General features: G+C 49.6%; 1 protein-coding gene across 9 annotated transcripts in view; it reads right to left on the bottom strand.

Moving 5' to 3' along the window:
- Positions 1 to 13,994, bottom strand: part of MACF1 (microtubule actin crosslinking factor 1) — a 257,757-nt gene that overhangs the window by 138,614 nt on the left and 105,149 nt on the right. For 2 of the 9 annotated variants that reach the window (XM_073317695.1, XM_073317692.1), the window contains exon 1: positions 7,910 to 9,412. The exons of 6 other annotated variants lie outside the window; for them this stretch is intronic. In XM_073317695.1, the coding sequence (XP_073173796.1) occupies positions 7,910 to 9,049 (1,140 nt within the window). In that variant the 5' untranslated portion in view covers positions 9,050 to 9,412. Of the gene's footprint in view, positions 1 to 7,909; positions 9,413 to 13,994 lie in introns of those variants that run through there. One more of the 9 variants, XM_073317693.1, reaches the window with a different exon arrangement.

The following is a 13,994-nucleotide window of genomic DNA, read 5'->3' as shown; positions in this document are numbered from 1 at the left end:
TTACAGGGGAAGGGTAAGCACCAACAACAGTGAAACAGACTATGCACAAAGCGCTGTCAAATGCAGGAAGCTAACAACATGAAAAAAAGCAAAGAAAAGATACCTTTCTTTAAGCTCTTTCAGTTATTGTGATTTTAGAGGCTACCTGTAACAATGGTAAGTGTGACATTTTCAGCTGGGAGTGCAATTTTCCCCTTTAATTCATCCAGCCAGTCAACACAGCCTACCTACAAGTCATCGTTTCTGCACTTCTCCCAGAGAGCATCACAAGAGAGCACAACCCAGATAATCACAGTGATGAGCGCTTTGGAAATACCTGAGACAGACAGACAGGGCAGTGGGGTGAAGGTGTTGGAAGACAGAGAGAAGAATGCCCTTCATTTGCCCCTGTGTTTAAGAGCCAGACCCCACACACTGTTAGCATGTCTTGGTGATTTACACTGAGCCGTTTGAAATGTATCTTTCTGCGGGATGTGCATGGAGAACAAGATACTCCAGAAAAACAAACAAATTCCAAGGCATCAGCAGCAGGTGGAGATGGGAGAAGCCGCTAAACCTGGTCTTAGAATGGTTTTCCTACCAGCACAAAGTCTTGCTTGGCTAGGTGGCTGTATACCAAGCCCAGCTACAGTCAGCATTGCAGAGAACATCTTCCAACAGAGACTGCCAGTCAGAGCATCTCTACCTCCTATGATGACTACAGACAGCTTATCAGAACAGCTTTTCCTCCCATGCTGAATTCAGAGAAGCAGCAAGAAATCGTGTCTGGCTGAGCACTCTGGGGTAAAGTACTGGGGCATGGACTGGATCCATCTACTGCCAGGAGACTGCAGAACTGGGCCTGTTCTTACAGTCTAGCTGCACTCCCTCTGTGCTGCTGAAGACTCCCAGGCTCACTTCAGCATAAGATTCACCCAAGCTCCAACAGCAACGCCCTGCTTTTGCCTAACAATGAATGCCTTCATTCATAGATCCAAGACACAGAGCTCTAGACAGAGTCCCCTGGAATAGGGGATACTAAACTAAGTGTTACTGGCTAGACATTGCCAGGGGTCAGGGTTTCTCCCTATTATCACCTTGAACACACATCACCTACAGCTGACCTCCGACTGCTTGTTTACTCAGCCTGCTCTCCTCCCATCCCTCACTCACTTATTTGTCCAGCCACCCCTTAGGTCTACTCTGTTTAGGCTGTAAACCAGGGACTGTCACGGACTATGTGTCTGCACAGTGCCTAGCGTGGCAGACAGGGCAGCTTTGAGCAATATCTTTGGAAGACTATATTGTATTAAATGTATGGCCAGTTTATATCTCATTGTGAGCCAGGGATTGTATTCACCCCGGGGTGGGCAGGGGTTACCACAGCTCCAGCAGGAATTAAACCCAGCAAGGGGTGATTAACGTCTCCAGAGAGGTACCGCCTCCTGGGGAGGCTCACATGTTCTGGCTCAAAGGGGATTCTCCAGAGACCCAAAGAAAAAGGACCGTGGAATAAATAGCCCAAGCTTAAACTGACTTAGGGCCTTTGTTCTGGTTCCTGATCTAAAAACTGATATTGACTTGTAACCACAGGGAAAATCCAGTTAGGGGGATCTGTAGGACTGACACCTACCAGAGCCCTAGGTTGAAGTTGGGGGTCATCTCTGATAAGCTTTTTAGCATGTGTGTAGGTTCTTTTATTGTTTTTAATCTGATTTTTCTGTAATGCTTTTACCTTAAGAATAAATGTGCTTGCTTAGATGGAGGTGTGTAGCAACTTGTAACTGCTGGCAATACACTGATCATAGCGCTTCGAGAGAAACCGAAGTGCAAGCACTGGTCTTTTTAGGCAGACTGGCTTGCTAGGAATATCATAGAGTAGATCAGAGTATGTGTTCGAGACTATGCCAGTGGCTCTCTCAGCTTTCCACAATTAGTAGAATTACTGTCCATCAACTCAAGCAGGACAGGGACAAACAAAAGGGGGAATCTAAATTTTCACCCTGGAGGAAAGGTGCCTGTAGAACGTTAAACCAGCTGATTTGCTCCCATCACTGAAGCCCTGCTCAGCGCTGCAGAAAATCATGTGTCCAGGATCAAGCCCTTATATGTCGCTCCCTTCTGTGCTCCTCTCTCCCTGAACGTCCCCCTGCTTCATTAAACTTAACTAACTGGGAGCACAGGAACTTGATCACGAGCTACCCGCTCACTGCAGTCCTTTAGGAAGGTTACTGGAGGGGAAATATTTTCACTAGAGCTGTCAATTAATTGCAGTTAACTCACGCAATTAACTCAAAAAAATTAATTGTGATTAAAAAAATTAATCACGATTGATCGCGCTGTTAAACAATAGAATACCAATTGAAATTTATTAAATATTTTGGATGGTTTTCTACATTTTCAAATATATCAATTTCAGTTACAACACAGAATACACAGTGTACAGTACTCACTTTATCATTTTTACAGTGTAAATATTTGTAATGAAAATTATATAAACAAAAGAAATAATATTTTTTCAATTCACTTCATACAACTACTGTCATGCAATCTCTTTATCATGAAAGTGCAACTTACAAATGCAGGGGGTTTTTTGGTTACACAACTGCACTCAAAAGCAAAACAATATAAAACTTTAGAGCCTAAAAGTCCACTCAGTCCTACTTCTTGTTCAGCCAATAGCTAAGCGAAACAAGTTTGTTTACATTTACGGGAGATAATGCTGCCCACTTCTTAATTACGATGTCACCTGAAAGTCACCAATGTCACCTGAAAGTGAGAAAAAGCATTCGCATGGCCCGTTTGTAACTGGCGTCGCACTAAAGATTCATATGTTTCTTCATGCTTCGGCCATTGTTCCAGAGGACATGCTTCCATGCTGATGATGCTCATTAAAAAAAATTCATTAAATTTGTGACCAAACTCCTTAGGGGAGAATTGTATGTCTCCTTCTCTGTTTTACCCATATTCTGTCATATATTTCATGTTATAGCCATCTCGGATGATGACCCAGCACATGTTGTTTGTTTTAAGAACATTTTTACTGCAAATTTGACAAAATACAAAGAAGGTACCAATGTGAAATTTCTAAAGATAGCTACAGCACTCGACCCAAGATTTAAGAATCTGAAGTGCCTTCCAAAATCTGAGAGGGATGAGGTGTGGCGCATGCTTTCAGAAGTCATAAAAGAGCAACACACTGATGCGGAAACTACCGAACCCAAACTGCCAAAAAAAGAAAATCAACCTTCTGCTGGTGGCATCTGACTCAGATAATGAAAATGAACATGTGTTGGTCCACACTGCTTTGGATCGTTATTGAGCCGAACCCATCATCAGCACGGACACATGTCCTCTGGAACGGTGGTTGAAGCATCAAGGGACATATGAATCTTTAGCACATCTGGCATGCAAGTATCTTGCAACGCCGGCTACAACAGTGCCTGTTCTCACTTTCAGGTGCCATTGTAAACGAGAAGCAGGCAGCATTATCTTCTGAAAATGTAAAACAAACTTGTTTGTTTGAGCAATTGGCTGAACAAGAAGGAGGACTGAGTGGACTTATAGGCTCTAAAGTTTTACATTTTTTTATTTTTGAATGCAGCATTTTTTTGTACATAATTCTACATTTGTAAGTTCAACTTTCATTATAAAGCAATTGCACTACAGTACTTGTATGAGGTGAATTGAAAAATGCTATTTCTTTTGTTTTTTTACAGTGCAAATACTTGTAATCAAAAATAAATATCAAGTGAACACTGTACACTTTGTATTCTGTGTTGTAATTGAAATCAAGATATTTGAACATGTAGAAAACATCCAAAATATTTATATAAACGGTATTCTATTATTAACAGCGCAATTAATCAAGATTGATTTTTTAATCGCTAGACAGCCCTAATTTTCACCTGGCTTCTACTGCTCACAACGTCCAGCTCCAGTGAAGATTCCCCTTGCAGGGAAGAGAAAGGAAGCTGCAGGGCTGGAGGCAAAGGATCCTCCCTCCCCCAGACATCTGAGGAAGACTCTGTGGAAGCACAGAGAGGAGTGGCAGCAGTAATGTAATTGGTATGCCGCTGCTCACCTCCCTCTCTGGAGTCTGACATGCTTATCACACAGAAAACTGCTCTTTTTCGGTTGCTGCCACACAGCCGGCTTTGGCGTTAACTCTTCCGGACCCAAAGCAGGGATTTCCTTGAAGCAACGGGCTGATAGACTGACATGATCACATGACCCACAGCCACAACAAATGCACGATGCACCTCGCGTACCATCTAAATAACAAACAACATAGTCGTCCGTCCCCAGATTATTAGGCCTTTGCCTACCCCACTCCCCAGGCTGGAAGAAGGGACAGAAAAGGCAGCTGCATCCGCAGGATCCCGACATGCCCCACACATGCTCCACTGTACTACTGATACTGAGAGGCGGTACCACCTCCTCCTTGAAGAGCCTGCTCTTGGCACGAAGGAATCTGAGAAAGGGGGTGATGAGCAAATGGAACTGGGAGCACAAGCACAGAACCTTCCTTACTCACTGATCAGCTCACAAAATTCCTCTGAAATTTTTTTTTAAAGATCAACCACTTTTATCAGGACAGCTCTGCTCCCACCGAGCTTGGCATCTAAATACAGAGCTGCCTTCTCCAGTACATCAAGGTAATGGCCTTGGCCCAACAAGCCAAAATATTCAGCATCGAGCTCCTTTTGCCTACTGATTCCTACCTTTCATGGGCCAAGCCCGATCCCCAGCAGCCCAAACTGCGCTGAGAATCTGGACCGAGGTACTCACGTCCATCACAAATCAGAGGTGGCCCTTCTGCTCCCCAAATGGCAGAGAATAGTGACGTCCTCATCTGAAGCAACCCCCAAAACAAATGCAGCATCTTCTGCCACCCACAACTCCAAATACAGACACAAGAGACCTCTGGCCTCAAGCCCAAAATACAAGGAGACAATTTCACTGCCCCCAAGTTTAACACCCAATAACCAATCTCTTCCAGCAACCCTGCCTATATCACCATGGCCTCAAGCCAAAAACCCAGCGTACACTCATCTAGTCCTTCCCAGGCCAAAATACATCCCACTAGCCCAAGGGTGGGCAAACGTTTTGGCCCAAGGGCCACATCAGGATGTGAAACTGTATGGAGGCCCAGGTAGGGAAGGCTGTGCCCCGCAACAGCCTGGCCCTGCCCCCTATCTACCCCTACCCACTTCCCACCCCGATTGCCTGTCCTCAGAAACTCCAACCCATCCACCCCTCCCCCCTGCTCCTTGTCCCCTGACCGCCCCCTCCCAGCACCCCCCGCACCTAACCACTGCCCCCCTGGGGACCCCAGCCCCATCTAACCCCCCTGCTCCCTGTTCCCTGACTACCTCCCTGACCCCTATCCACACCCCCGCCCCCTGACAGGCCCTCCCAGGACCCCACCCCCTATCCAACCCCCCCGCTCCCTGTCTCCGGACTGCCCCAACCCTTATCCACACCCCTGCCCCGACAGGCCCCCCGGACTCCCACACCCTATCCAACCCGCCCTGTTCCCCGACCCCTGACCGCTCGCCCCCCAGAACCTCTGCCCCATCCAACCGCCCCACCAGATGTGACCCGCGGGCCATAGTTTGCCCACCTCTGCACTAGCCGATGCCCCCTTTGACTATCCGAGGCACAGCACTCCCTCCAATAACTCCGTTTTCTGTTCGCGTTCCCCTGGACCACAAATGGCACTGCTGCACCAGGGCAGGATTCTACTGCCCGAGAGGAGATGGACTCGAACTGGCTGAGTTCACCTTCGCCCCGGAGAAGTGGGGCCGCTTTTCCTCTTTGGAAACATGCTGGGTTGACAGGAACTAGACTGGACACCTGTAATGATCTGGAGGATGGCATGGATTGCGCCCTCAGCAAGTTTGCAGATTACACTAAACTGGGAGGAGAGGTAGATACGCTGGAGGGTAGAGATAGGATACAGAGGGACCTAGACAAATTAGAGGATTGGGCCAAAAGAAATCTGATGAGGTTCAACAAGGACAAGTGCAGAGTCCTGCACTTAGGATGGAAGAATCCCATGTACCGCTACAGACTAGGGACCGACTGGCTAGGCAGCAGTTCTGCAGAAAAGGACCTGGGGTTACAGTGGACGAGAAGCTGGATATGAGTCAGCAGTGTGCCCTTGTTGCCAAGAAGGCCAATGGCATTTTGGGATGTATAAGTCGGGGCACTGCCAGCAGATCGAGGGACGTGAGCGTTCCCCTCTATTTGACAATCGTGAGGCCACATCTGGAGTACTGTGTCCAGTTTTGGGCCCCACAATACAAGAAGGATGAGGAAAAACTGGAAAGCGTCCAGCGGAGGGCAACAAAAATGATTAGGGGACTGGAGCACATGACTTATGAGGAGAGGCTGAGGGAACTGGGATTGTTTAGTCTGCAGAAGAGAAGAATGAGAGGGGATTTGATAGCTGCTTTCAACTACCTGAAAAGGGGTTCCAAAGAGGATGGATCTAGACTGTTCTCAGTGGTAGCAGATGACAGAACGAGGAGTAATGGTCTCAAGTTGCAGTGGGGGAGGTTTAGGTTGGATATTAGGAAAAACTTTTTCACTAGGAGGGTGGTGAAACACTGGAATGCATTACCTAGTGAGGTGGTGACATCTCCTTCCTTAGAGGTTTTTAAGGTCAGGCTTGACAAAGCCCTGGCTGGGATGATTTAGTTGGGGATTGGCCCTGCTTTGAGCAGGAGGTTGGACTAGATGACGTCCTGGGGTCCCTTCCAACCCTGATATTCTATGATTCTGTGAACACTAGCACCTTCCCTCTCTCAGCTGATTAACGACCCTGTCGCTCTTCTCTGTTTGAATTGCTCTCTGCCCTGCCCCGCTACAGGTTTGAGGCTGAATCAGGGGGTGTCTCCCACCATTTCAGTCATGTTCCCTATACGCTCTACCAGTCTCTGCCCCCTTTCCACCCCACAGACTGACAGCAGCCAACAAAGGTACTTGGTAAGTCTCTCTCTCTCTCTCTCTCACACACACACACACACACACACACACACACACACACACACACACACACACACACACACACACACACACACACACACACACACACACACACACACACACACACACACACACACACACACACACACACACACACACACAAATGCTAGAAAGTGCTACTAATGCCAGGGACACCACTACTGAAAGTTGCTGCCTTGGCCTGTCTGGCTGCAATGCACCTGTTTCTGGGACCATTCTAACAAGCCTCCTTCCTAACCAACACACTTTGCAAACTGCCCCTTCCCCCATTTTTAATCAGTGCCAACATTTCACAGAAATGTTAAATGCATGCAGACAAAGGGGGGAGCGTGCACGCCACACAAGTGTGAGATCGGAGGGAATGTGCTGTTAGCAACCCCTTGAAAGTGGGTGAACATGCTAACTGTAGTCAGTGCATCTCGAGTGACACACAGGCAATTACACCTAAAACACAAGTAATTGCCTTCCCACATCCTGCTTCTCCATCGAGTGCTGCTCCAGCTCTTTACCTGCACACTCTAGGTAAATTACAGGGTAGAGGCAGCAAAGTACAAACAGGGTCAGTCCACAAGCAAACAGCCCATGCAGTCCCCGCTCTCCTCATCTGACATTCCTAACAGATCTCCATGCAAATTACACCTGAGGGCTATCAGAGTCATGCAGCTCCTCAGGCTGGAGAAAGACACTTCTCCAGGAGCATTCTGACTTGGCTTTAACCTGCCACTTCTCCATATGTATGGCTGTAATTCACAGCGCTAGACACAGGGCTAAGCAGACTGGAGTCAACTGGGAAGAAAACTCTCCCAGGGAAATGGAGGGCTGGGCTGGATCACTGATATTCAGGAGAGCATCCCCCCGCCTCTGAAAGACGGTTCAGTAAATGAATACAAGCACTGACCTTTCCTCCAGAAGGCTTCACGGCCTTCTCCGTCCTGCCCCTCTGAACCTGGCTGCCCTCTTGTGCAGGGAGTGGGCAGCCATCTTCCAAGATCGACCCCGAGATCTGACTGGCTACAGTATCCCTGGTGGGCTGACGGGACGAGTCACTCCCATATCCTGAGGAGCGCTGGGCAGTGCTGGTGGTCGGCCCGCTGAACGAAGAGTCGCTCTGAGAGGCAGACAGTTTAGTGCCAGGCTGAATCCAGGTGCCCTCTCCCCCCTTGAGGGCAGGTTTCTCCCGTGACAATGACAGCCTCTGGGGCTTCTCAAAGCCTTGGTTTTCCACCTGGTCCACCATGGGCGACGGTGTGGACAATTCTGAGATGGTGCCTGGCTCTACGAACCACGAACCTGTCCACGTGGCACTTGAAATACTTTCATTCCCCTCTTCTGCATCCCAGACCTCCGGAGACCCGCCAGCTTCCACCAAAGCTGCAGGCTTCTCCGGCCCGCGTCTGCCCTCTGGCTCCTCTCTAGACACCGCGTGACACCTGGACACAAGCTGGTCTTCATCCCTCCTCTTGTAGTCTTTGATTGCGGTCTCCCTTTGTAAAGGCAACAGCACAGCTCTGCTGCTGCCAGCTCCTGTCCTTTGAAATTCAACCAGCCTGCTCACAGCCTTCTCACAGTTCTTCTCCGCAGGGTTGTCTAGCAGGCGTGCAATGACTGTGGTGCCCTCCTCAGGGGAACCCCTCCTGCCCCCAGACCCCGAGGGCCAGTGCTCGACCACCAGCTGAGCCTTCCGGACTTCCCCTTGAAATCTCTCTTTCACCTGTACAAGGAGACCCTGAGGCAGTGCCTCTGGACTTGAGCTGGGATTAGGATCCAGGGGCTGTGAGGTGCCTTGGTGCAGGGTCTTGGCAATTTCCTCTCCTCCCTCCTGCTGAGGCTGTACTTTGAACTTCTCCAGTGCCTCATCATCCTCAGCAATCTCCGCGCCAGGCAAGGGCTGCTCCTTGGGATTTGCCTCTGGCACCGTTCTCTTCTTCCCCCTCCGCTTCCGTTTAAAGCGAACCCTCTTTTGGGGGGACAGAGGAGCCTTTCCTGGGCCAGCAGCCTGCTCTTTCGGTTCCTTAACGCAGCCCAGAGAATTCCCCATCTCCTCTGAGCAGAAAATGCCAGCAATAATGCAGCTAAGCTGGTCACAGGCCCCTGGATAAATCCTGACCTTAGCTTCATCAGCTTAGACGCACATTTTAAAACACGGAGCACTGTGGGCGATCCCCCATATTCTCTCTCTCGCCCTCACTCACACACACGGAGTCTCTCCCAGCTGCTGCTGTTCCAGACAGCCATCTTACAGACTAAGAGCTGCAACAAGACAAATTCAAAGCATCTCACTGCAGTTCAGAAATCACTTGACCTAAAAGCAGACAGAGACTGGATTGGTTGCAGCTTTCTCTCTCCAAATATGAGGTAATTGGAGCACTGCCCTCGGTAACACAAACAGAAAGCAAGAACCAGACAGAAATCGGGTGGGGGGGGGGAGGGAGGGAGAGAGAGGCTGGGGGAGGATGTGGGGGGAGAGAAAGGAGGGTGGGAAGTCAGAAGAAGGGAGGTTGAGCAAAGGTAGCATAAAGAAAAGGGTGGGGAGAAGTAGGGAGAAGCACGGAGAAGATGAGGAGACTCAGCACGCATACTAACAGGAAATCCCATGGCCAACGCTGCGTGGGAAGCCCACAAATTCCTGCCCCTGCACGGAAACAGATTCCTCCGGGCTACGGTCAAGGCGTTTCGGAGGGCCTGCTCACACTGCCTGATGTTTACTCTATTCCTGACTGTTGTCAAATAAACAGCCTCCGACTGCTCCACTCTGGCCATAGGCAGGCTGCTTTTCCTCCAATCACAGCGGAGGAGCATACGGCGGGAGTGGAACCTCCCCAAAGGGCTAATTGTCCTTATCACTGCACACCCTAGGCAGAGTCACGCGATGGGGACCAGAGCCCCCCCAGGACTCAGTGCTCACCTTCTCCACAACACACACACGCACTTTGGGACTAAAACCCAGCACCCTGCCTGCCCCACCCCTCCCCAGAGAGTGGGGATTTGGCTGGGTTGGTACAGGGAGCTCTGACCATTCCCTTCCTTGTAGCAAAATGCACGCCACGCACTAGACACCTGCAACAGCCACCCCGCCCTCTGCCCGCCAAACAGACCCCACTAGCAGAGCAGCAAACAGCTCAGTGGCCAGCTACAGCCTTCCAAACCCAGAGACACCAGCTCCCAGGGCTGCTCCCTCCTAGTGCCCCTGAGCTGAGGTTTCATTCGTTCCCTTCCAAGCCTCCTCTCAACCAGCAAGGGGCTTGTTCGCTTCTAGGTAAAAGGCAAAACAAACTACAGGCCCACATCTCCCAAGCAGGGTTTGCACCAGCCCCCCAGCAAACGGGGAGACAAGTCATGGTCACTAGGCCTGCAGTGCAGAGATGGCACCAGGAGCTCGAAGCAAAGGACACTGCACTGCCCCTTGGCTGTTTCTTTGCAGCAGTGGGCTATGGACTTTCAAATATGGAAGACATGAACGAGATTAAGGGGTTAGCAATAGAGCTACATTCCTAGAAGAAATCTCCTTATTCCAGGCAGAGAGGCAGTGTACAACAGGGAGTGTGTACGGCCAGGGAGCAGGCCCAGCTGTAAGCACTTAATCTCCCTGGGCCAGACCAGCTATCCTCAACAAATCCTCACGGCTGGTAGGTTTTCACTTCTTGACTGCGGAGGGAGCAAGCCCGAAACAGCTCCAGGACAGTGCCGCGGGATGGCTCCTGCGCTCCCATCTGCCTGCCTCAGAACTGCAGAACGCTCCCTTTGAAACCCGGCTCCTTCAGGCCAACTGCAGTGCAGCAGCACCACCTAGCGTCCCCCGAGACATCCGAAACGAGCCGAAAAAACAGGAACCATGTCGGAGATTTGGCCAAGGGGCCCCTTTTTATCCTCGCCTCTGAATTTTAGCACCTCACTTTGTGTGGTCTTAGGAAATAGGGAGAGGAGGTGGCCACATACAGACAGGGATAGTTCATTCACCTTCTACTTAGGGCTTGAATTCACTCGTTTTGTTTCTCACTGCTGGAGTGAGGTCAGTGCCCGAGCTGATGGTCACACAGGAGAAAGAAATAATTATGGCCGAAAAAGAACATGAGGCCGGACCCCTCGCATGCCCGTAAGAGTTATCAGTCTGCTTTGCATTCTGACCCTGCTCAACTCTTACACTTCCAAAGGCCACAGCGCTCACTCTAGTGAGAGTCTAGTCAACACATTCAGGCCCAGATTTATGGATAAACTCGTGCATCCAATTTAGGGAGTGCAAATCTGCTATCGGAGTGGCCTGAGAACACACCCCCAGAAGCCAAGATTCAAGTTCCCAAGAGTTAACCAAGTTAACCAATAGGTGCTTGAAGGGAATATGTTAAACTCTTCACCACATCGCATCTCTAGCTGTGCACTCTTGTGAACTCTGACTAGAGATGAGTATGAACACCTCAAACTTTGCAAAGCCCAGTCTCAGAGGCGGCCCATCTATTTCTTCCCAGCGAACAGGGAGGGTGTCATTCAGAACAGATTGCTGACCACAGAAACGCGTATGGATGCTCCAGCTCTTCCCCCCTTGTACCAGCCAGGAAGGTTTCACTCTAAAAGAGGGAGCAGGATTTTCACAAGTAACTAGTGACTCCTTTAACTTGAGGCCTTGATTGTTTAGACCCCAGGCTAACACTTTCAAAAGAGATTAGTGATTTCAGACTCCCTATTTAAGACACTATAAAGGGGCCTGGTTTTCAGGAAGTGCTGAGCACTTGCCCTCTGAAAATCAAGCCCCCTTTAAGATGTCTCAAACTGAGCACCCAAAAATCATTTGTCTCTTTTCAGAGTGTTCGCTAGGAGTCTCCCCAGTGGGTTCACTGAATCGAAAAGTTCTCAGGAATTTGTTCACACAGGCACAGAGACTGCAGCGAAGGCCTGTTGGTCTCACACTACACACCTCTAGCCAGTGCTCAGGGCCCCCTCCGGAAGGCACAAGCAGACAAATGGACGGAAACAGGCAGACACTTGTACTGACAATGAAGGCAAGTGACTGATGAAGTGGTGTTAATTCCTCATCAATATACAGCCTCTCAAGTCCACCGATTGCAGAAGCAGGGAGCCAACCAGTATAAACACACTGTGCCCTAGAGACATGCTTCTCAAGCTCTCTGATGTGGGGGACCGGCAAGTTTTTTTTTCCAGAGCGCGCAGACCGGCAGCTGATGGCTCGCAGATCAGCACCAGTCCATGGACCACCACTTTGAGTAGCACTGTCCTAGAGAGCTGCCCAGGCTGAACCAAACAAGAACACAGCCATAAGACAGGCAAAAACTCAATCACAATCTATACACACAGGCAGAAATGCAATAATTAGCCAAGTCAGTGACCCCAACACAGCTCCAGAGCGCCCTGCATCACAGAAGGGCAACAGCTGCCAAGGGAGACTGGCAAGGACTGCTCAGGACATGCTAATACACGCCACCTGGACTTGCATATATGCACAGAGAACTGAAAGCAAAACTGGTTTGGTTACAGGTGGCTCCAAGGCGCTGGATTCAGAGAGGCCTGCTCTGTGAAAACTTTCTGCTTCCTCCCAGGCAGCTGTGGCCACTGGGCCGCCATCAACAAATAAAACTCCACAGAACCAATTTAGTCTTCAGTCAGCTAGCGCTGGGATTGCCCTCGCAGAGCAGAATGATTTAGTTCCTGTCAGTGGGAAAGCGGGGGGCTGGATTACCCCTATTACATGCGTGTGGATCTAGCACTCCCGTTAACAATGGTCACCCACAGCGAGAGGAGCTCTGCAGTGAGGAATGCCACTCAGAAACTCATCTGTCCACCCAAAGAGCCTTGGTGAGGAAAACTCAAATCCTATGGAAAACAGCTGCCAACAAAGGGCTATTATCCGGCTTTGCAGGAAGCACAGGAGCTCCCGAGGCCACCCCGTAGTGCTGGCGTTCCCTCTATCCTGACCCCACCAGCATGCCAGTGCCGTGCCTGCCAGCAGCCGGGCGCTCTGAGATTGCGGCTCCACCTAAGACACTCAGTCACACCAAATCCCACAGCCAGCACGTCAGGGCAGCAGCTCACATGCCTGGCACGATGCACTCCCCACACACCTGCTCAGCCTCGAACATGGGGATCCGAGCCGACACAGAACCAACGCGCCAGCATGATGTTAAGGGCCCTATGCTGCTGCACGTGCTGCCTTTCTGCTGACATCTAAGACGGATGCCCTGACGGCCTGTGGCACTGGAGACCCTGTGACGTGGTTTGTAAGAACAGCGGTGCTAATCTCAGTGTCATGGTCAACTCCCACTTGGGCAGTTACACTCTGCCAACCTAAATTCCTCCTGCCACCTCAGACGGACGGGCTATTCTCTTCCACTCATGTCCTGAACTGCCAAGTTGCATTGCCACACAGCTGCTGTCTTCCACCCGAGACAAAGGAGGTGCGATTACTAATTGACTGTACAAACTATACATAGAGGAGAGTGTGTGAAGGACAGGGAGCTTTTGGAAGGAAGGTTGCTGTAAAAACATGAGATCGCTGTAACCAAATGCACCCCTATATTCAAACCCGACACACGATCGTAATAATCTTTGTACACAATATGCCTTGTATTGTGAAAACTAATAACTCGCGCGTCAATATCATCAAGGTGAAATGTGTGTAGCAGCATTATATGTAAAATTATGAATCCCCCCGAATGACGTTGGCAGTACATGTTCAAACCCACTTAGCCCCAACTAGGCAGAAGTGATTAAGCAGGCCTATCTTAAACACAAATCAGATGTGAAGAATTATAACATTCATAAACCAGTCGGAGAACACTTCAATTTCTCTGGTCATGCGATTACAGACAAGAAAGTTGCGATATTACAACAGAAAAACTTCAAATCCAGACTCCAGCGAGAGACTGCTGAATTGGAATTCATTTGCAAATTGGATACAATTAACTTAGGCTTGAATAGAGACTGGGAGTGGCTAAGTCATTATGCAAGGTAACCTATTTCCCCTTGTTTTTTCC

The sequence above is a fragment of the Lepidochelys kempii genome, chromosome 19 (genome assembly GCF_965140265.1).
Source record: "Lepidochelys kempii isolate rLepKem1 chromosome 19, rLepKem1.hap2, whole genome shotgun sequence".
Taxonomy (NCBI): Eukaryota; Metazoa; Chordata; order Testudines; family Cheloniidae; genus Lepidochelys; species Lepidochelys kempii.
This window is presented reverse-complemented; position numbering and strand designations above follow the sequence as displayed.